Source organism: Dermochelys coriacea, chromosome 18, assembly GCF_009764565.3.
Source record: "Dermochelys coriacea isolate rDerCor1 chromosome 18, rDerCor1.pri.v4, whole genome shotgun sequence".
Taxonomy (NCBI): Eukaryota; Metazoa; Chordata; order Testudines; family Dermochelyidae; genus Dermochelys; species Dermochelys coriacea.
Genome location: NC_050085.1, coordinates 17,663,852 through 17,688,619, shown reverse-complemented (window position 1 = coordinate 17,688,619; position 24,768 = coordinate 17,663,852). Strand labels below are relative to the sequence as shown.

Here is a 24,768-nt window from a genome sequence, read left to right as displayed (position 1 = left end):
CCCCGCTGTTAGCCATGGGGAGGGGGGAGGGACTAGCCACACGTTGGGGGGAGGCAAAATGCAACCTTGGAACGAAAGCACATGTGCTATGTATGTAATGTTAATAGCAAGGTTTACCGTGAAAGTGTACCCATTGTTCTATAAAATGTGTCTTTTTAAATACCACTGTCCCTTCCCCCCCACCCCCCCCACCAGCTGCATGTGTTTCAAGGATCACAGAATCGTCTCCTTCCCAGAGGCTAGCGAAGATCAGAAGGTGGGGGGGAGGAAAAAGCCACACTCGCGATGAAATGTTCTGAGCTCATGCTGTCCTCCCATACTGACAGAGCACAGATGAATGTGTGAAGGCAGACAATGTCAGAGTGCAGGAAAGCACAAAATGACCGGGAGGAGAGGGGCCGGGCTGTAGAGAGGGCTGAAGCTCAAAGGGGGCAGCAGCATGATGAAAGGAGGCAGGACTCAATGCTGAGGCTGCTGGAGGATCAAACTAAGATGCTCCAGAGTATGGTTGAGCTGCAGGAAAGGCAGCAGGAGCACAGACCGCCACAACAGCCCCTGTGTAACTAACAACCGTCCTCCCCAAGTTCCATAGCCTCCTCACCCAGACACCCAAGAACGCAGTGGGGGGGGGGGGTCGTCTCCGGCCACCCAGCCACTCCACCCCAGAGGATTACCCAACCAACAGAAGGCTGGCGTTCAATAAGTTTTAAACTTTTAAAGTGGTGTGTGGCCTTGTCCTTCCCTCCTCCACCACTCCTCCTGGGCTACCTTGGTAGTTATCCCCCTATTCGTGTGATGAATTAATAAAGAATGCATGAATGTGAAGCAACAATGACTTTATTGCCTCTGCAAGCGGTGATTGAAGGGAGGAGGAGAGGGTGGCTAGCTTACAGGGAAGTAGAGTGAACCAAGGGGCAAGGGGTTTCATCAAGGAGAAACAAACAGAAGTTTCACACCGTAGCCTGGCCAGTCATGAAAGTGGTTTTCAAAGCTTCTCTGATGGGCACCGTGCCCTCCTGTGCTCTTCTAACCGCCCTGGTGTATGGCTGTGTGTAACCAGCAGCCAGGCGATTTGCCTCAACCTCCCACCCCACCATAAACGTGTCCCCCTTACTCTCACAGATATTGTGGAGCGCACAGCAAGCAGTAATAACACTGGGAATATTGGTTTCGCTGAGGTCTAGCCAAGTCAGTAAACTGCATCAGCGCGCTTTTAAACGTTCCAAATACACATTCTACCACCATTCTGCACTTGCTCAGCCTGTAGTTGAACACCTCCTGACTGCTGTCCAGGCTGCCTGTGTATGGCTTCATGAGCCATGGCATTAAGGGGTAGGGTGGATCCCCAAGGGTAACTATAGGCATTTCAACATCCCCAACGGTTATTTTCTGGTCTGGGAAGAAAGTCCCTTCCTGCAGCTTTTGAACAGACCAGAGAGGTCACAAAGATGCGAGCGTCATGCACCTTTCCCGGCCATCCCACATGGATGTTGGTGAAACGTCCCTTGTGATCCATCAGTGCTTGCAGCACTATTGAAAAGTACCCCTTGTGGTGTATGTACTCGCCGGCTTGGTGCTCCGGTGCCAAGATAGGGATATGGGTTCCATCTATGGCCCCACCACAGTTAGGGAATCCCATTGCAGCAAAGCCATCCACTATGACCTGCACATTTCCCAGGGTCACTACCTTTGATATCAGTAGATCTTTGATTGCGTTGGCTACTTGCATCACAGCAGCCCCCACAGTAGATTTGCCCACTCCAAATTGATTCCCGACTGACCGGTAGCTGTCTGGCGTTGCAAGCTTCCACAGGGCTATTGCCACTTGCTTCTCAATTGTGAGGGCTGCTCTCATCTTGGTATTCTTGTGCCTCAGGTCAGGGGAAAGCAAGTCACAAAGTTCCATGAAAGTGCCCTTACACATGTGAAAGTTTCGCAGCCACTGGGAATTGTCCCAGACCTGCAACACTATGCGGTCCTACCAGTCTGTGCTTGTTTCCCGAGCCCAGAATCGGTGTTCCACCTCATGAACCTGCCCCATTAGCACCATGATGCCCACATTGCCAGGGCCCGTGCTTTGAGAGAAGTCTGTGTCCACGTCCTCATCACTCTTGTCACCGTGCTGATGTCGCCTACTCGCCTGGTTTCGCTTTGCCAGGTTCTGGTGCTGCATATACTGCTGGATAATGCGTGTGGTGTTTAATGTGCTCCAAATTGCCAAAGTGATCTGAACAGGCTCCATGCTTGACATGGTATGGCGTCTGCACAGAAAAAAAGGCATGGAACGATTGTCTGCCATTGTCCGGAGGGAGGGAGGGGTGACTGACTACATGGCTTACAGGATTAGCTTACAGGGAATTAAAATCAACAAAGGGGGTGGCTTTGCGAGAAACTGAATGGCCCCCTCAAGGATAGAACTCAAAACTGGGTTTAGCAGGCCGTTGATTTCACGGAGGGAGGAGAAAATGAATACAAAACAAAGCTGGTCTATTTCTTGTTTTGAGCCACTTCATCTATCTTCATAACATCTTGCTGGCAGCAGACTGTGCAGTACGACCGCTAGCCATAGTCATTTCCTGGGTGCTCGGCAGAAGACGGTGCAGTATGACTACTGGCCATCGTCTTCTGCTGGCTGCTGATTAAAAGACAGACAATGCACTGGCGGTAGGACTCAATCGCCATGAGACGAAACTTAAAAGATATGACCTGGCTGAGTCACCCTTGTGTTTGCCCAGGCATCGTTGAGGTTGGTTAAAAGGGCACCCAGGACTACGTTGATGATGGCTACCAGTCATACTGTACTGTCTGCTGCCAAAAGGCAATAAAAACTGCTGCTGTGTAGCAATGCAGTACCGCGTCTGCCAGCACCCAGGAAACATACGGTGACGGTTAGCTGAGCAGGCTCCATGCTTGCCATGGTATGGCATCTGCACAGGTAACCAAGAAAAAAAAGGCGCAAAACAATTGTCTGCCCTTGCTTTCACAGAAGGGAGGGAGGGAAGGGGGGCCTGACGATATGTACCCAGAACCACCCACAACAATGTTTTAGCGCCATCAGGCACTGGGGTTTCTACCCAGAATTCAAATGGGTGGCGGAGACTGCGGGAACTGTGGGATAGCTACCCACAGTGCAATGCTCCGGAAGTCAACGGTTGCCTCAGTACTGTGGCCACACTCCGCTGACTACATGCGCTTAGAGCATTTGTGTGAAGAGACACACAATCGACTATATAAAAACGCTTTCTACAAAACTGACTTCTATAAATTCGACCTAATTGTGTAGTGTAGCCATACCCTCAGATATCATTGGGCTTTGTCCCCTCTTAAAAATATCTCCTTTCCTACATTCAACTAGAAAACAATCAGCCCCACAGTAATATGCAAAGGGAATTAGTGAACATGCTCAGTGTTCTCACAAAGAATTGGAAATGTAGGACTGGAAGACATCTCAGTAGGTCATCTAGCCCATTCCCCTGAGGTTTATTATATGATTAGGTCTCAAAAGAAATCACTTTCTTCAGTGGTCTTACACGTTTAAATTAGAATATGCAGAATAACTTTTATACCCTTATAATTATGAATTTTAAAAAGTTATGGGCCATATCATGCCATCAATTTTTAATTAGAACTCCAAGTGAAGTCAGTGAGGATACTGCTGAAAAACTAATGGCATAACAACATTCTGAAATACAGTTCTATGACCCTGATAAACTAAGAAGTTTCTACAGAATACAAATATTTTCCTGCTCTTTGGGGCTGGAAACACACCCGGTTGCAAAACCTAAAAACTGATCAAGGATCCATACTGTAGACCCTTAGTCTATATACGGTTTCTAATATGAGCCAATACTTTGTCTAGACAATTAATCAAGTTTGTATTTTTAATTTTTATAGCACCTAGAGCAATGTAAAGAAACACTGAATAATGACTTATTGGGGACTGTTTATGCTTAATTTTCCAGGGTAGGAAGAAAAAGTAATTTTGTGTTTACTTTGATATTTTAATTATTGTTTGGTAGACTTATTTAAAATTGTGTTTTGGTTACTAAACTTCAGCAACCAGCAACACAGGTTTCTCAAGTTGCATACAGAATTGCATGTTCTCACTACAGTTTTGTAAAAAACACTGAAAATACGATTTAAAAGACAGACTTATATTGTGCATTACTATTTCCTGCAGGGTTACAGAGTTTGCCCTGGAGCTCAAATATTTTTTCTGGAGATGCATCTAATATGATAAAATAAAGAAGCAGACAGACAACTGTGCCAAGAAATTGCTTTAGATTACTTGGATGTTGACTTACCAAAAGTAAGTTGCTTATGGGTCTACTGCCTAAATGCGTTGGGATTCAGAGATTTTAAATAGACCACTTAAGTATACGAATTACTCATCCTACCTTACTCATGCTAAAAACTATGTAAGCAATAGCCAGAGAAAATGTAACTTGTTTTCTGTGCATTATGCTAGTAAGCAAAAATTATTATGCTGTAAAGGATTTAAAAAAAATTTAAATACAGAAGTCCTCTTTCCCACTGCAATAAGCAGAGACAATTGATAGTGCATCAGCAAGAGGAGAAGCATATCCTTATCTTCCAGCCAATTGTTTTAAATGATTCTCCCACTATAGCCCAGCGGTTCTCAAACTCTGGGTTGGGAAATGGGCCCAGACTGCGTTTTAGCAGGGTTGCCAGGGCTGTCAAACTTGCCAGGGCCCAAGGCTGAAGCCAAAGTTTAAGCCCCACTGCCCAGGGCTGAAGCCCTCAAGCTTTGGCATCTTTCCCAGGGCAGGGGGACTCAGCCTTCAGTCCCTCTTCCTGGGGTCTTTTAGTAATTTTTATTGTTATAAGGGGGACACAGTGCAATGAAGTTTGAGAAACCCTGCTCTAGCCAAAAAAAAAAAAAAAAAAAAAAAAGGATAAAATTCTGGAGTGTATCATCAGGAGTCAAGTATCCCACAAAAGCTTATGCCCAAATAAATCTGTTAGTCTTTAAGGTGCCACCAGACTCCTTGTTGTTATTATCAGGAATCTTGTAAGTAAAATTTGGGAAGTAATTGGTCTGCTATAGTCTGCATTGGTGAGGCTTCAGCTGGAGTACTGTGTCTAGTTCTGGGCACCATATATTAAGAAAAAAGTGGACAAATTGGAGAGAGTCCAGAGAAGAGCAACTCAAATGATAAAGTTTCAGAGTAGCAGCCGTGTTAGTTTGTATTCGCAAAAAGAAAATGAGTACTTGCGGCACCTTAGAGACTAACAAATTTATCTGAGCATAAAGCTTTTGTGAGCTAAAAGATAGTTAAGCATTGGAATAGGCTTCCAAAAGAGGCTGGGGAATTCCCATCATTGGAGGTTTTTGAGAACAGGTTATGCCAGGGGTGGCCAAAACTTACTGACCCTCCAAGCTGCATACAACAATCTTCAGAAGCTTGAGAGCTGGGGCGCGCGCCTTCCGCGGCTTGGGACTTCAGCCCTGCAGGGTGCACCTGCCAGGGCTTCAGCACTGCAGGACTCCTCTGCTTAGTCTTCGGACTTCAGTCCTGCTCCTGCTGAAGCTCCGAGCCCCAGCAGGCACAGAGGCCCCCCATCCCTGCTGGGCAGAAGCCAGATGTGATGCATGGGGGGGGAAGGAGCGAGCATGCATGGCCATGTGCAGTCCTGTGCTGCCCTTCCCCCCCATTTTTGCCAAGATTTGCTGGCTCCTTTCAGTCACACAGTGTGGCCAGGCCCATTCCCTGCACAGCAGCTGGAGAGCCAGAAAGCTGGGAGCTGTGGCTGTGGGGAGAGGCAGCAGCTAACAGCTTGGAAGCTACAGGAAGGGCTGCTGCTTTTGCTGCTGCCTCTCCCTGCGGAGCTAAAGAAGCAGCCCCACCCTTATTCCTGGGGGATTCTGCACATGTGCAGAATTTATGTCCCCTGCAGATTTCTTTGCTTCCCTGCAGAAAAAGGACTTTGACGGCGAAGCAAAAGGAAGCCACAAAAGCGGTCATGCAACCCTCCCCAAAAGTATGTTCCAGGGGCACAGGGCAGCTGGCAGAGAGGTAAATCACCCTGGGGCAGGAGGCAGGACTGGGCTCAGCTGCTAGTCCCAGCTGGGCAGGACAGGACTTCCTCTTCCCCTGCACAGCATCTGGGGCTAAGTCAGACCCACCCCCAGATCTCTCCCCTGGCCCCCCACTACCTGAACCCATCACTCCTCAGCTGCAGGGGGAGGGATCCCTGTGCAGGGAGCTGCTCTCCCATCCTCCCAAGCCCCTTGAATCCAGATGCCCTCATACCCAGAGGTTCCTGTCGAGCCTTACCTCCCCATACTCTGAACTCTTCCACCCACCGATTAGCCACACTTCACTGTACCTGGCCCACCCCAACAAGCCACCTGCACACAGACATTCACTCCACTGAGCCCCAACCAGCTGCATCTGGACCCCCCACTGAGACCCCCCTCACCCTACTCCCCTGCTGAGCTCTATACCCCTACACTTAGTTCCCTCTGCTGAACCCCAACCACCTTCACCTGGACTCCCCTGCAGAATTCCATTACCATTGCACCCAGAACACCCCCCCCCCACAAACCCCTGTACATACATATCCGCCACACACAGAACACCTCTCAACCCACATCTGGATCCCCTCCACACTTGAATTCTGTGTTGCTGAGCTTGCCTGCCCACACCTGGCACAGAGGGGCAGGCCAGGTCCAGGTGCAGCCTCACCACTGAATGTGTGTCCTGGGGGAGCTGCACAGTGATCTCCTACCTCTGTGCTGTCAGTGGCCTGGACTCCCCAGTGCCATGCTGGAGCCTCCACATTTATTTGACAAATAAAATTAGCAGAATTTTAAAATAGTGTGCAGAATTTTATTTTTTGGCACAGAATGCCCTCAGGAGTACTCCCTGCAGCTACAAGCTGTTTGCTGCTACCTCTCCCTGCAGAACTAATACCTGGGAGCTGAAGGGAGGGGCAGCTGAGGGTAAGGGGTAGAAATGCCTGTAGAGGGTGTGACTCAAGCTGTTGCGGGGGGGGGGACCTTTAAATTGTGCCCTTCCACCCACTCTCAGCAGGCACCAGTTGTCTTTGAAGCCCTAGCCTCACCATAGGGCAGAAAATAGGGACTTGGGGGGGGGAATGGCACATGGTCCAGGAGCTACACTCTAACTGTAAAAGACACATGCAGCTCAAAAGCCATGGCTTGGCCACCCCTGGGTTATGCAAATACACGTGAGGGTGGTTCTAGGTATACATGGTCCTGCCTCAGCACTGGGGGGAGGAAGAAGAGGGGAAAAGAGACTACAACTGGACTAGGTGACCTCGAGGTCCCTTCCAGCCCTACATTTCTGTGTGTGTTATTTTGCCCAGGTACACAAAACTTGCATTTATCGTCTTTGCAGCTATATCACACTGCAAGTTCATGTAAGGTAACTCATGTAATCTGAATACAGGATGCCTTGCACAACAGAAGAGATTCTGTAATAACTCACCTTACTGTTGGTGTACTAACAGGTAGGAAAAGCTACTTTTGAAGGACTTAGTTGAAATTAAAACCAACTTTGTACAGGCATTTATTCAGCTGTTATATTTTTATCAGGATTTCTGTTCTCATTTCAGACACTGGCCTAGAAACATTCAATCTTTGACCTGCACTCTAACTTAAACTAAACTGCTCACGAAATACCTCAGCATGTTACCGGATTCTGATTTTCTTTTAAACGAGGAAATCTTTTTAAAATATTAAAACTGAAATTATGAATTCGTATAAGGCCAGAGTTCTAGAAACTGTACATGACTTTCTGAAGTAATATTTGTGTGGAGTCAAGAACTCGAGAGCACTAAAATTTAGCTCCAACAGTCTCCCTCTGTGGCCTCAAACAGCTATCTTAGTTTCCTCACCTCTGAAGAGGGGATAATATTTATCTACTTCAAAAAGTAGATCATGAGAATTAGCTAATATTTGTAAAGAGTTTTGAAGAGGAAAAACTCTATTAAAGCCCTACATATCCAAATGGCAGTTAAATCTCTTCTGTAACAGCTCAGATATTTTACAAGTTTATTCAACATATCCATAGAGTGTTTTGGATTAAGTGGTTGATGTGATGATACATAGGTTCTAACAGCACATTTAATACCACCCACTTAAGTTTTTATGATATTGGAGGAGTATCAAACCTTAACTTAAGTGATCTGTCAAGAAGTCTTTCTGATGGTTTCTCAGACTTGCTTACAGCCTAGTTTAAGCAATCTTGTGCAACTTTTTTTTTTAAATCCACTTTGTGGAACAGAAGGTGGTGTAGAAATTAGCATGTTTTACCCTCTCAGATATTAAAATTTTGGATCACAATCTGATTCAATTATAGTTGTAAATTATGTCTAAAACAGTGTTTCCCATACTTTTGAAAGATAATACCCCTTCCACCCAAGTTCACAAAAAATGAAACCAGTTGCACCATCCCAGCAACCTCACCATATGCTACTAGAGACCTAGATCTCTTAATCTGCATATATTCCACGCTCCCTATCCACCTCCCACATACACTGGAAACACTGCATAGAGATTCATAATGTGACCCTTCCTCTCCATTAAAGCATTTAAGAACAAACAGTGAAGCAGTTAACAGTATTTCATTTAAAGTCTCATCACTCATCCAGGAGCTTGAAATAAATGGGGAAGTTCACACCTCTCAGAGATAGTTTCAGGCTCCCTGAAAAAATCAACTGGACATGCTACAGCACTTACTAGCTGTTTGTGGTTGTGAAGAAAATCTTCAAAATGTGAAGTGACTTTTTAAAATGGAAGCTGAAAATCTAGAGAACATTTGTCTGTACCTGCCCCAATCTCCATTAGTGAAAGGGCATAAATCAATTGTCTCAAAGTGTGGGTCAAGAACACTGCACCATTTATTATATTATATTCTTGTTTATGATTTGCTTAGTGGTGACTACGAGCTCAGCATTGTACCAACACAGATAAAGAGGGTTGTACTAAACTCTTGTAGTATCATCATTACATTTCTCTTTATCCCCAGCTAATAATTCAAACACAAACATTTATGGATGTGAAGTATTAGTGATGGAATCTGAGAGATCTGAATCAGGTACTTCTCTGGTCAAATCCAGGCTTCTCAGTATTTCAACTCCCTTCCCCCCCCAGTAACTACTTTTCCTTGGTTAGTTAAGTCCTAGACTAAAATAAACATTTCTAATCTGTTAAACATGTATATTTGCCAGACTTAACCATTTTACAGCAACACCTCCATGCTTCTGAATTGCTCACTGCTTTAACAAGCCTACAATTAGTTTCCTTCTGAAGGATTAAATGCTATACAAGTCTCAGTTGGCAGCAAATTCTTTAATGGTCAGTCATTTGCAGCAAACTCAATCTTCAGCTTCACTTCTGCAATAGTCTCTATTTCCAATTAGCCAGGCCTAGAATCCCAAATTTTTTAATACAGATGCATAGATGCACAGAGCAATGGACCATTGGCCTTTGTGCATGGAAGACCCTATTCATCTTATCCAGAGGCCTTTGGATGTTCCTGTGGCTTAATACAAAAAGTTATGAAGATCTAAAAACGTAATGGAGCAGCTCGTTTTAAAGAAAGACCTTCAGATAAACAAGATATCCTTTAACAACTAACCTTGAAATTGTCATTTGGAGGGCGGATTATACAAATCGAGAGACAAACAAAAAAAATGCTTTAATAGGTCTAACAGATTTGTAAGTATCTGTTGGGGCCAGTGAGTCACCCAACAAACAATCACTACTGTGATCAACTTTGTCAATAACTCCTTCCAGACAAAAACGAACGTCTAGATTTAAAAGACGGCTATCTACCTTTATGGATAGAGTGGTTTTGGAAGGACAAGTGATAACACGGGGAAATTGAATTGAGAGAGACTTAGGAGGGAGAAGGTTTTTAAAGCCAAGTGACACTTTGCTATGTAGCTATTGTTTTTATCTTAAGTTAGTAGAAAGACAGAGAAAATGAGCAAGAAGCCAAGTCACTCAGTTGAGCCCTTAAACTAGTTTCACTGAAGCTTCCCTTATTCAAAATACTTTGTTTACAACTTATGGACTGAAGTGTACACATCTGGTAAGTATCTAGCATTATAAACTAAAGAAAAAAGCAAAAATCAAAATAAAATATGAGCTTTGAAATCTCACAGCTGCATTGCCATTAAAAACCCCAAAGTCATTGGGTCTTTCAGTTTTTAATAAAAATCACAAAGCAAATTTTGGAATTAAATAATTATAACCAAGTAAATAATGGACTTAAACCACAATTGTTCTTAAAATTTGCCACCCCTGTGGCAATCTATATTTTAATTTCTCATAATCTACATGAACTGTATGCAATAAAAAGCACGTGGTACACATTAACAGGATGGAGGCAGATTTCAGACAGACATTCTTGAGAAACTATGACACAGCTCTTTTAAAAACCTAAACAAATTTTTTTTTTAAACAAGAAAAACAGTTTCCCCTTCTGCCATTTCAACCAATAAAGAGCTTTTGTTATTAAATGAGTTTCAAAAACAGATGAATTACCCAGTGCAATCCAAGCTATGTCTTCAGAGTTGTCTCTATGATCGCACTAGTTCCTTTCTTCATTGGGGGATGGAATTGGTTCACGTGCTCTGAATAACCTAATCATTGCTGCCAATACAGTAACAAATGAAGGAAAAAACCCTGTCCTTGTGAGCTAGCACAATATTTACAGGACACACAACTGTCGCAACAAACCTTTTACAGCTATTTTGTTGTGCTAGGCAGAACATAAAGCAAAATTATATGTTCAGATCTAAAACAATCTAATTATCTTGGCTTGTGAATTTAATAAAATACCTCATTCAACCTTAAGACAATATATGAGAGAGAGAACTCAATCAAAAGCTAACACCAAAAAAATTGAACCAAAAAAAAAAGGGGGGGGGAGTTCAGCAAAGATAACCATTGATATTCAATAACAAACAGTATCAATGTGCTATCATGGTAATGCCATAAGCACCAACATACTACTGTATAAAAATGCTTTATCATATGAAAAGCTTTAATCAAAGTGATTTGTCCCTTTCATTGCTCTATTGAGATAAACAATGGCAAGTGAAATCATTAAAATCTATTAGTATTAACTATCCAACATCAAGATACATTTATCATTAAACATAATATTGATTTATTCAGATGTAGCAATGCAGAACAAAAAAGTGTACCAGCACATTTCTTCCCGTAACATTACACAGAACACCAATTCAAAACAAATATTTCATTATTCAACAACAATTTAAAGCAATTCACTGCACCGCAAAATGAAAAAAGGCCTCTGCTAATTTAAAGATTGACATCTTCAGAGCATCGTTTTCAATCTTATAACAAATAGGCCCTAAACACATACCGTCAGGTTTTTTTGGATACATTTCCTTCATTAATCTCCCTTATTTTCAGCAGGATCACTCATTCTGCTTACTCCTATCATCAGTTCTCCTAAAATCGATCACCTAAAAAATCCAAGTCTTTTCACTCCAATTTTGTCAACATTTCTCAGAGCTCTTTCAGCCACATCCCTACACATGCATAAACACCAGTGACATCTGTATTTGTAACAATCTATGGTTGCAAAGGAGGACTGTAGGAAAAGCAACTACATGATAACCAAAATGCTGACTTCTATTATCTACTGCACCACATGCACACACATACTGCACCAATGGCTTCAATTCATAACAGCAATAGCAATGAAGGTACATAAAATCTATTAAAAAAAGACATGCATTACTCACTGGGTTTTATTCTTTTGCTTCCTCAGCATGTAATTCTTTATGCTTTACAATGCAGCAGGTATGAAATGAAACAATTTCCCTTTCCCTTTTTTCACTGATGCTGCTGTTAGAATACCACTAGACACCAGGACAATAGGCAGGATCAGCCTGAACATTAAGAGCAAATATTTAATGGAAGACTGGTTATCCTGTTCTCTCCCTTTCACATCTCTGCCTCATGTATCCAGGCACGGGTGGTACTGGCTCCCTTGGGAGGCTGTAGCTAGCAGCTGAGGCATAAACTAAAACATGGCATGGACATCAAGGAGCTGATGTCACCAACAAAACAAAACAAAAAGAAAAAAAGAAAACCACACCACATAAAAAAAACAACCCCATACATTTCTGCAGTACAACTCAACTCAGACAAAGAGCTCTCTGAAAGATACAAATTAATAAGAAAACAGTGGCAGCAAAACACACTTGTGTTATACAACACAAAGGAATACCAAAAATGAAAACAGTGCCAAAAAAACCTGACTCAGTGTAGACAAAAAAAATGGGACCACAGAGTGATAAGAATGCCTCTCAAATCTCATTTTGCATCAAGACAGCAGCAAGTCTGTAGCTTGTGGGCAAAAAAACACCCACAAATTTTATAACCTTTAACATCAAATCTGAAAGAGGCGGCGACTTAAAAAAATTAAAATACATGTAAAATTTTGAAGACTGGTCTACTATATACAGCTCTGGAATGTTACTGATTTCCTTATTAAAAATGGGAGTGTTTTTTGAAGTATCTGAGGCTCCAGGCCAATAGATGCTAGTAATACCTAGGGAAGGACATTCAGTATCTGGAAAAAGAAAAGGAGTACTTGTGGCACCTTAGAGACTAACAAATTTATTAGAGCATAAGCTTTCGTGAGCTACAGCTCACTTCTGAAGTGAGCTGTAGCTCATGAAAGCTTATGCTCTAATAAATTTGTTAGTCTCTAAGGTGCCACAAGTACTCCTTTTCTTTTTGCGAATACAGACTAACACGGCTGCTACTCTGAAACCTGTCAGTATCTGGAAAGAGATACAAGCTGTTTTAGACATTCTGCCACCTCACCCATGTAGTAGCACTGCCATTCTGATTCATGTGAAATTGAGTAACTGTCCTGCTGAGGGTAAAAGGCATCATGGTAACAGTGGCGCTACATAGGAAGTAAAGAAGTCAGGTCTGAAGGGAAAATCCCAAAAGATAGACAGACAATGTGGATGGGTCATAAGTTCAGGAGCTAGAGAACTGTGTGTATCCTATTTTACATTAGGATGTTGCTGCCTGGAAAAAGATGGTTCTTCAAAACAAATACTCCCCCCCCCAAAAAGGAGGGGGAAAAAACCACCGTCTTTGTTCTTCAAATGCATGGTAAAATAGAATTCAATAACTTTTTCCTGAACACTACTTGAATTGCAGTTTGAAGAAAGGGATGCAAACAGCACTGAGTTGAAGTCACATTCTTTATTTAAAGTTTTGCTTACTGAGACAACCTTTAGTACATCCCATCTTTTCATGAATTCCAGGTAGACTTCAATCGTATTATATTTGAACATACCATACACCATAACATGAATACAACACTAAATAAAAAAAATATTTTCTGCCATCTCTAAAGGTAGTTGTAGAGGACAAAAAAATTTTAAACAAAATAAAAATCATAGCATATAAAAAGCCACTTCAAAATATTACAGAACATTATAAATAGGTACTTCATAACCCAATATCAATGACAGAGCAAAGCACTAAAAGTTACATGGATTTGGAAATTCAACTGATTCTTCTTCATGTGCTCCATTCCAAAAAAAGTGTTCATAGTTTTGTACAAATTGTAAAACACTTTGTTTTGATAATACAAGCAGTAGCCTATTTCAATTTAGTGGAGAATTAATTTTTTGACTTATCTGTGCAAATAATTTGAGACAAACCTAAAAAAAAAAAATCTTTATTTATGTAGTTCAATTTAAATAGAATATGCTGTAAATATCAAAAATGTTTAAAATGATTTAATAAGAAAATACAATAAAGATAAAGAATAAGATAAACAAAAATTTGAAAATTCAAATACTTAAAAATCTTAACTTTCTACTCCAACATTGCTCATACCACATTTTGCATGCAGTAAGACTAGCAGGCAAATGTAAACTCAGATTTTATTATGGATTTTGTGAAGTATATTTTAAGTTAAACTTAAAAATACTCTCCAGAGTAACCCACTTTCACCTCATTTTTTAAATAATCAAAATCACCAATATCAATAGCACTTTGGGTAGAATTATGATGATTATTCTAGCTGTATTCATGCAGCTAACAAGCAATACAGCTGAACACATCAATTTATGCTAAATTAGTGTTGATACAATCTAACATCTCAACACCATAACAATATGGAAACAGTCAAAAACTAGTTCACAATACCAGGTGTCCACTCAGGTCCCATAACTGCAAGAGACAATGTGTACAAAATTCATTTATTACATCATCTTTAGAAACCCGATTGCAAATCCCTTACCAAGCACATCCTACTAAACAGGCTTTTCAAACAAAGTATGATTCAACAAGATTACTAAAGCAGCACAAGAATGAGCATTCTACATACCAACAGGGAAACGGGTCAACTGAATTATGGATCTCTACAGATTAATATAGTTTACAATATCGAGCAGTACAATCAGGATAGCTATGATTTAATGCTGAAATATTCAATGTCCTAAAATATCCAATTTATTTTAATTGAGATCATGTTACATTGGAACACATCTCTAACATGCCATTTAATATTTGCACACACTTTGTTCACTTCCACTTTCTCCCTAAAGGTGTTCCAACATCAGATTAAACCAATGCTCTTTTTTACAGTTTATATTAAATTAACCCAGTACCACTCTGATTTAGAAGAACCCCTAGAAACTCAAAGCCTCAAAATTACATTTGGGGGGGATTAGGTGATTCAAGGGATGTCACTGGTCTGAGACAAGTGGTGACCAAAAGTTACCATCTATTGGCTGTTCAATGGCCTAACAATGAGTTGATGGTGTCAAGTCAAATTTAGTAGAAAAAGAAGGTGTCCACATCACAAAAAACATTAACCCACTGACACTCTCAAAAGTCTACAATGGAGGCCAAGGACTGAATAGACATGAAAAGTGAACAGTCTTCTCTCTCACCTCTAGAGGTCACGCCTCCAAGACAGGGTTAGCTTGCAGGAGGGAAGCTTCAACAACCATGCCCACCCTCTCACCCATTCTGTGGACAGAAGATTTAAGTCACCTTTCAGTCACACTCAAGGGTCAAGTGCAGCCCTCCTCTTCCATGATCCAATTAATTCTTTGCCAACTTAAGTGATGTGCTGTTACGTACGGCAGAAGAAACGAGGCATGAGCAGCCAAGAGGCATTAGGTTTAAGACAGTCGAGACTGCTCCAGACCATGGACTCAAGCAGCCTCTGCGAAGGTCCAGCAGCCTTTGGAGATTGGAAGAATTCTTCTCTAGCATTAGCTCAGTGCCCCACCTGGCTTACACAGGCCAGGGATTGAGCAGCACTGGATTTGAACCTAAATTCATTCACAACTATGTTCACAACAGTAATCTCTTCAGCCTATTCTTCTAAGTCACAACAATCAAGGAATTAAGTTGATTTATGTCATGTTGAAAATATTTTAAAAAAAAAATCGAAGGAAAAAATGGTAGTAGGCAATTCTTCTCTGAAAAGAGAACTATAGAAATGGAATTGTGATTGCTCATATTTATTGCGTTTCAGTGACTATCTCAAATTTGCTCAGCTTACAAGTAAAAGTGTATTTTCCAACATTGCAAACATATCTATACAGCAGCTGGGAAGAGCAATTCCCAGCTCATGTAGACGTACACGCTCTAGATTGTGTACTAAAAACAGTGCACCACAACAGCACAAGTGGCACTTCAGGCAAGACATCCGAGTACAATCACACCTGACCTCCTGCATACATATCTGGGCAGCTTACCAGAGACCCATGCTGCTATAGCCACATGGACTTTCAGAGTGCTAGCTTGCATGAATCTTGCACATATCTGTCAGAGCTGGGAATCCCATCTCACAGCTTCTGTGCAAACATTCTGCCTGGGGTGGGAGGGATAGCTCAGTGGTTTGAGCATTGGCCTGCTAAACCCAGGATTGTGAGCTCAATCCTTGGAGGGGGCCATTTAGGGATTGGGGCTAAAATTGGGGATTGGTCCTGCTTTGAGCATGGGGTTGGACTAGATGACCTCCTGAGGTCCCTTCCAACCCTGATATTCTATGATACCATTAGTCTAGGATCTGAAAATCAAGCTAGGTTCTTCCAGGTTGACACAATAAAGATTATGTAATCAAAATTTAGTTAAATTGATGATGTGCCAGCATGAACAGAATCCAACTCACACACATTTTAACTCGATCTGCAGTGCTAACAGCAGATAGAAAGTAAAGTGACTGAACAGACACAAGGAACACATCTATTGAGAAAGAAAGTGCTATTTTTAACTTAGTTGTATGCAGTGTAGCTGTAACCATGTCAGTCCCAGGATATTAGAAGAACTCTGAAGAAGCACTCTGTATGGCTCAAAAGCTTCTCTCTCACCAACAGAAACTGGTCCAATCAAAGATATTACCTCACCCACCTTCTCTCTAATTTTTAGACAGTGACTTTTCAGATCAGAATCAGAGACTTTACATTTGTTTAAAATTCTCCCCTGACGTTTCTCTCTTTAGGTAACTGTCTCTTCCCCAGGTTAGTTAAGGTAACAGCTTACTTTGTGTCATCATACTTCAGGGGCAAGCAATCTTATTTGGGATTAGTACTAATCTGGATTGGTACAGTTTGGAATTTAACTGTGCTCAACATAATTTCACAAATAACCTTCATGCTGAATCTGGGGGAAAAAAAACCCCACAATCTTAGTGATCTTCTGGAACTATCAAAAACTCAAACAAGCTCAGTAGGTTCCAGTTGATGGGCTGTACTAATGGAACCATGACTTGTCAGTACTTAATTTTCAGGACACCTGATGGTACACAAATCAGTCTATGAAAAAGGAAAACACTTTAGAAATATCTAACTTTGAATATTGGTTTTCGAGGGCTGATGAGGGGGAACTGAAGCAGAAAAAAGGAAGTGACTTGCTCAAGGTCACAGAGCAGTCCAGTAGCAGAGCTAGGAATCAGCTCCAACATTCCTAAATCCCAGCTCTTAGTCCATGCTGCCCTTGGCTTTTCTGTACTGAGGCTCTGAGTGCATATTTTGCAAAAGATTATTAAAAAATGATCACATGAAAAAATTCCTACATCACTTGAAGAACCCTTCATGTATGTCAACTGAGAGATTTACTTATTTTGGGGTCTGTTCCAAAACCTAGAGAATCCAATGCAAGTCATTCCACTGATTTCAGTGGACTTCAGCTCTGGCCACAAATCGGTTTCGTAAGTCAATTATATTCCTGTTCCTTGGTTTCTTTACTATAACATCTATCAAACTATTGGAATTATTAATCTTTAATTTCAGTGTCCTCTGTTTGCAGTGAACTTGATGTGCAGTACAAATCTCTGCATAGTTCTGTAATTTCAGCCAGCTCTTTATTGGAATTCTTCTATCGCAATGTGTAAATACAAGGGATGTCCTTTAGTTAGCTAATCACATTGTTAACATCTTCCAATTTTTAATCCTACCCAAGACTGAAAAACATTCTTAGGTTGTGATGAAAGACCCCTGACTGAATGGTCCAGACAGGTCTGACTTTGCTTATTTTACCAATAATTGTATAGTAACAAACCAAGTAATAAAAAAAAAATCAACTATTGGCTGCTCATTCAGAGATGACTGCTTCTACTGGGGATGAGTAGTCTGGGGATTGATAATGGAAGACAGCAATACTTACCTAAATCTCAGGTGCCAAATTCTGTCCTGGTTGGTAATGGTAGAGTGCCAGAGCCATTCAACAGCTGTCTAATCAGCAAGACAATCCATCACTGGCCCATCTGAATGCAGTCTCAGAGGTCAAGGATTGCATGGAATGGATACTAATCTGCAGACCTTAAATGGTCACTACTAAAATAAATTTGAGGCAAAGCGGCAAGGCAATGCACACAAGCTTTAACTATCATTGCATATGCTGCACTATAGATAACAGATTCAGTTTCCAGCAGTATATGTAAATGACACCTTTCATGAGCACCAGGTTCAATTTAGGAAAGAACTGCTAAACTCGGATGTCAGAATAAATAGTTTTTAAATTATACAACTTGCAGCAAGAATATATCTTGGGCTACAAGCTCTTTATCTGGAGTGGTGGTCAGATGATGTTTTCACCTAAGAAACGTTCTGGTTATATTACCTATTTTCAACAACTGGCAAATCTAAAATAGACATGACATTAAGTTAAAATGCCCATGGAATTTCAACATACTGTTCAACATGAACACATATCTAGCACTTCAAGATTAACCTTCAAGGGAAAACGCATCGAAGCCAGGCCTCATTTTCTCGCACCGTCAGCAGAGTGCATTACATGATACAGTGAAAGAAGTCTGTTGACTATTTCATCAGTGAAACTGGAGAGAAACCAAACAAGAATTAAATCTACATAGATGCACAGGAGAAAAAACCCCGCACAACTAAGAAAAATAGATCAGGTATGATGACTTCACTATCTGGGAATGAGTGCCTTAACTATTGAGATAGAATTCTTCTCACATAGACCATTCCACTGCATCCCAAAAGGGGACTCAAGACCATCTAGGAATCTGGATGTTTTACACATTTAAAGTGATTTAAGTTTTCTGAAACCTAAAGAAAGTGTCTAAAAGAAAACTATTTTTTAGTACTACCAGAAAAGTACAAAACATGTCCTATATATAACTTGGAGATTCTTCCGTATTGTAACTTACCCAAAGTTTCTTATTCTGATTGACAGAACCTTATTGTTGTAATTCAGACAGAGCCAATAAAGATAACACCCATCCAAAATATCTGACTTTTACAAGGCCATCTTTGATCCACTGCAACTCAACAATTAAGAAATCTAATCAAATGCTGCTATTTTATCTATTCTACCTTGCTCCATTTTCTACAGCCCAATGGAAAGAAAGACTAGATCAAGATGGTTCTCAAAAAAACAGGCCCATTTTTTAAATCCTGTATTTATATATGGGAGAGCAGAATTGTCCACATTATATGCAACTGGCAAAAAGTATCACATTTATGTGCACTGCCATGCTTTTTTGTATGAATCAGAATATTGCTTTATATTCCTAGACTGTGAAGCGAGTCAAAATAGCATAATTTTACCTTCCCAAAAGTTTTCATTACTTTACTTATTCTGTCAATTTGCTTTTGCAAAACAAATATGTTTAGGAATATTCTTCTCTAATGTATTAGTTATCTACAACGGTAGTCAGTGGTGGTCATTCACCAATAGTTAATTCACAGCAATACCTGAGAAACAGTATTATGCCTGTATACTTAAAGAAAATAACTGCAGCACCTTAGATAAAGATTTGAAAGATTACAAATATCCTGTAAATATTTAATTGAAGATAGCTCTGCTTCCTACCCTGCACTCATACAGTCTAGCACATTTGGTGTTTATTCTCACACACACACACACACACACACAAAATATTTCTGAAAAATCTATTCAGAATCAATCCCTGCTATCAAAGCTACAAACCTTGACTTTTAGATAAGACTAAAACTTTGACCTATAATTACCAGACATTTGTCATTGCCTTTAGATCTTATGAAGATGCACAGTTTGACTGCAAACAGGAGTGCCAACTGTACTAGGGTGACCAGACAGCAAGTATGAAAAATTGGGACAGAGAGTGGGGTGGGGAGGGGTAGTAAGAGCCTATATAAGAAAAAGCCCCAAATATCAGGACTGTCCCTATAAAAATCGAGACATCTGGTCACCCTAAACTGTACCAGTAAGTCAGTCTATTTGATTGTTAAACCACTTGGTTGTATTTATTGAGTTTTAAACTACGTCAGTTACTGGAAACCAGTATTAACTCTAGTTAGCATTAAAATTCCACCAGATGCTTGCTCCATATTTTTTATATTCTAAACAGTCCTTACACAGGAAAAGGTAAATGTATAACTAATTATATATCATAAGCTACTTCAACTAAGCAAACATCTCTTACACATATAAATCAAAAATTAAGACAATAAGATAAAGAGCAAAGCCAAAAGACATAGTACTCACTGTCTTCTCCTGGACATGGCATGCCTGGTTTCTCCGGAATGCTGGGGAAAACTAAAACAAAAACAGACAACACTTATTACTGAAGTAATAAATTACTTTATCTAAAACAATTTCTGGAAGGTTAGATTTTTCTCTTCAATTCTGCTCCGAGAAACAACTGGTTAAACCAGCTTATTATGCCACGTTAATAGAATCAACTACTCTAGCAACACCACAGTATACTGTGCATAGGGCCTGACTTAAAGCCCACAATCAGTGGAAAGTCTCCCATTGACTTCAGTGGACTTTGGATCAAATTCCTACAGAGCATCTTTCATTTTCGGATAGCAAAGAAGTATATAAACATGAATTAATCCATTCAACACCCTTAGGAGATGAAGTCGTATTATCCCTGTTTTATAGTTTGAACATAAACACAGCAAACTAGTGATATGTCCCAGGTTGAACAGGAAGCCTGTAGGAGAGCTAGAAACAGAACCCAGATTTCCCAGCTTCCAGCACTGTGCTTTCACCATTGCTCCAAGGTCCTCTTCACTACAATAAAGACCATGAAGCACATACTTAAAAAGCCCAAGAGAGAGGAGGAAGAAAATGTAGCTGATATGAGACTAAAAAAACAGAACATAGAAAAATACATGATTTACATTAAGAATGTACCAATAAAAATCAGTTTATAATCTTTCTGTTGCATTATTCATTTACATAACATGTGCATTACCCATTCACATAAGGTGTAGATCTACTTGAAAAACTGAAGTTGTCAAAAGCTTCTATAATTGGTTTTTAAAATGGAAGCACAAGTATTTTATTAAAAATGAAACTTGAAATAGAGACCTAATGTCAAAATTACCATTTGCCTAGATAGTCTATTTTAGCATTTATATTATGACTATTATATATATTTATTTATTATAGCTTTGTTATCTTTAATGTGACTGAACTGAGCCCTTTGTACTGGTATCTTCCTCTCCAGCAAGCTTGTAAACAAATATTTCATGTGGGGTTATGAAGACAAAAAAAAAAAAAAAATATCAAATCAGCAGTGCAAACTTGCTAATCAAGAAACAAACTAACTTGCCCAAATACTTTTTTAAAGTGCATCATGAAGCATACTATTCAAGCAGACTCCCTAAACCTGCAATCAGATCCACACCGGCTGACTCCTGCACCTGTACGAGTCCCTCCTGCTTCCATGGGGTTTTCCTATCCTCTGTGGAACATCTGTGCAGATCTGATTGCAGGTCTGCAGGGCTAAGAAGCCAATTCAGAAATAAAACCACCAATTAAATCCCTCTAAATTCCTGCAGCTCCCATTGGCTGGGAACAGCGAACCACGGTCACAGGGAGCTGAGGGGCTTCTCCAGGTAAACAAAATGTCCCGAGCCCACCAGCAGCTTACCCTGACGAGCCGGGAGCCAAAGTTTGGCAACCCCTGAAACACAGGGTCAGCTTATGAAAGGGTCATACAGTTTCTACTATTTTTACCTATCCATCTTGGGGGAGTCTGCTTATAAAAAAAAAACCAAACAAGTATATATGGTAGATTACAAATTTACAAAGGATACCAGCAAACATGACTCAGAACATAAAACGACTGCAAGAGTGACCAGAAGTCAGCCCAAAGAATATTTAATTTAACATATGTCCATGCAGCGTTGAAGCTCAGCAAGTATTTATATTGCACAGGGCTCCTGAACTGCTTTATTCGTCCTCACAAGAAATTTAGATAAGGTTCTAAAATTGCAGAGTACTTGCCATGAATAATAAGCCCTTCATCTTTATGATGACAATACAAACGGAAGGCTTCTTCCAGTTCCATCTGAGATGAGATGGTACATGGATCACCTAGCAAGGGGAACAAAAATATGCAACCAAATTTATGACTATGGTATATTAAGTTTAGGATTTAAACTGGTTAGTTGAGAAAATTCATGCAAAGTTATTATCCTAATAATTCTATTAAGGCCAAACATAATACAGTAACATGAAACATGTTTTCTTTTTTACTTTACATTTTAAACCAAACTGAAAAGTTTAAAGACAAAAACCATACAAGAGTTAGGAGATAGTTCTCTTAGGTTGGTACACGTGACAGAAAATTAATACAAGTAAGCCGACTAACTTCCAAGGGGCTGGAGATGGGATCCAGGGACCGGGTTCATTACATCTGAAGGTTTGTTATTATGAAGGCTTGTTATAGCGAGGGTGTAGTGTAGTAATTATTATGGTAGCATCCAAAAGTCAAAATCAGGACAGGGTACCACTTGTGCTAGACACTGAACAAGTATAGAGAGGTAATCCCTACCCAAAGGGCTTACAATCTAAAGGAAGATAAAGGGTAGAGGAGGGGAATACATATATGTGAATACAGTTAAGAATCGGCACAATTAATTACTGTATTGTGGGGGGGTTGAATTTTTGGTCATTAGGATTAGAGATTGGGAATAGAAATGGGGGGGAGGGGAAGAGTCACACCTGCTTGGCCATGGTCAGCAGACTGGATGTTGCAGGCAACACAATAGAAGAGAGTGTCTTATGGAGCAATTTAAGGGAGGTTGAGGTAGTCACTCTTCAGCTTTATGAGGGAGTTTTTTCTGTGCATAAAGTTTAAGGGTGTGATGGATAGTGAAGGCTGGGAATGCTGACAAAACAAAAGCAAGAGTCCACTTTAAGAAAGGTTACTAGATCAGGCAGGCAGGACAGGACTAAGTTATGAAGAGCTTTAAAAGGGAAAGTCAAGAAGCCATTTGAAGTTCTGACCTTTTCTACCAAACTGAGTAGAAAAGAATGAAATATTAATGTCAAAGAGGGGTGGGAGAGAATCGGACAAAATTACAGGAATTCCAGTGTATGGAAGAATGGGTCCAAATACTAGACGCAGCCCCTACTTGCATCAGTACTCATGAAGTAGATACTTAGTTCTAAACAGACAACCTGCAAGTGGTCAAGGATTCATTATGCTATATATCAGTACCCCAAAAATATTTCGAGGCATGACTGTCCTTACATTGAGATTAACAAATGGAGAAGAAAGAGAAAGGTCAGGGAGGAAATGTACCTTAATCAGGGTAAGTTAGTGGTCAATTGGATGAAAATTGACTTTTCTTTTTTGGCAACACCACCACATTGCTGACTCTCATTCAATTTGAGATTTACTACTACCCCAGACCCTTTTCAGCAGTACTACTAACTAGCCAATTATTCCCCATTTTCTAGTGGGCATTTGTTTTTTTCCTTCTTAAGTGAAGCATTTTGCACTTGTCTTTACTGAATTTCATCCAATTTCAGACCAACTCTCCAAGTTCAATTTGTATTCTAATCCTGTCCTCCAAAATGCTTGCAATCTCTCCCAGATTGGTGTCATCTGGAAATTTTAGTGTACGCACCCACTCCATTATCCATGTCATTAATGGAAATATTGACTAGTACCAGTTACAGAAATGACCCGTGGTGCACCACTAGATATATTCCTCAGTTTGACACTGAACCCTTTGAGTAGTTTTGCTAGAGGAAAAGCTCATTATCCACTAAATCACCAAGCAATTCTTTGTTTACCTTACTTTAGAAGAGCATCAGTCAGAGGCATTTAAATTACATGCAACAAAAAATGTAAATGCACACACCAGTGTGCAAAAGTACAAGCTAATACAATCTGTGAAGACTGAGGCAGCCAAAACAGCAGGGTGGCTGAATCCAAGAAGAAAGGGTTTACAACTTGGACGCAGACATTTGAAATGAGATTTGTAATCCAATTGACATATAAATTCAATTCAAGATTACAAGAGGAATATGCTCATTAGTACAGCACCTGAAATAGTAGAAATCCATGCTCTTAAATAAAAGTAAACCTCAAAAAACAAAAAAACCCAAACATACAAGACAGAAACAAACACTGTCACCATTTTTATATATATATATATATATATATATATATATATATATATATATATCCATCCATCCCTTCATAGGGTCCTTCAAAACATGCACGAGTTACTTTCTCCTCTAATTAAAAGGATCCTGCTTTTTATTAGTAATTAAAATGTCCAAGTTGTAGAGTACATTCTCCATACACCTCTCCTGATTGAACTGTTTCATATTAGAGATTTTTACTGAAGTGAAATTGGGGCAGGGAAACAAATATCAGCATAGCTTGCTCCAGCTTCTTCAGGATTAGGAATGAAAAGAAAAGCTGAGATTAATTTGAAATATTTTCACTACACATTCACTCAATCTTTTTTTTAAAAAAAACAAAACAAAAAAACAAAAGACACCCCACACCACACACAACCATGCAACTTTTTTCACTTTAGGATGCCCTACTCTGTAGTAGCAGAATTTGAAAATTCCACTCCACTATTGGTCCACAGTGAACTTTTCCTGGCAAATGGAAATATAGAACTACTCATTACTGCAGAAATTAAGATCTTTTAAAAAAAAAGTTTCTAGCTCTTAGGACTACAAGAATAACCTTTAAAATGTGAACAAATAATGAAGTTTGCATGTAGTTCTAATGTCCATGCCACAATTAAAAATTTGGTGAGCAGCAAAGGTCAACAAGACCACACAGTTACATGGCAGTTATTCAGAAACCATTGGGAAGCAAAGCTGTCAAGAATTATAGTAACGTTATGTTGCTGGTGCTGTGAAAGGCTGTGAGCTGCAGTGAAGGGAGACACTGAAGTTACTCACAAGAGAACAGAACAAAAATGAAGATGGGGGAAGCACAGGGGAGCAGGAATCTATATAATCACCCCTAC

General features: G+C 40.3%; 1 protein-coding gene across 7 annotated transcripts in view; it reads right to left on the bottom strand.

Annotated features, from left to right (window-relative positions):
* Positions 1 to 24,768, bottom strand: part of PRKCZ (protein kinase C zeta) — a 152,744-nt gene that overhangs the window by 108,707 nt on the left and 19,269 nt on the right. For 4 of the 7 annotated variants that reach the window (XM_038376399.2, XM_038376397.2, XM_043499776.1 and 1 more), the window contains exons 4-5: positions 21,767 to 21,856; positions 20,012 to 20,062 (exon numbers count right to left, since the gene is read on the bottom strand). In XM_038376399.2, the coding sequence (XP_038232327.1) occupies positions 20,012 to 20,062; positions 21,767 to 21,856 (141 nt within the window). Of the gene's footprint in view, positions 1 to 11,387; positions 11,644 to 11,772; positions 12,062 to 14,958; positions 15,014 to 20,011; positions 20,063 to 21,766; positions 21,857 to 24,768 lie in introns of those variants that run through there. The other 3 variants (XM_043499777.1, XM_038376407.2, XM_038376405.2) reach the window with 3 other exon arrangements.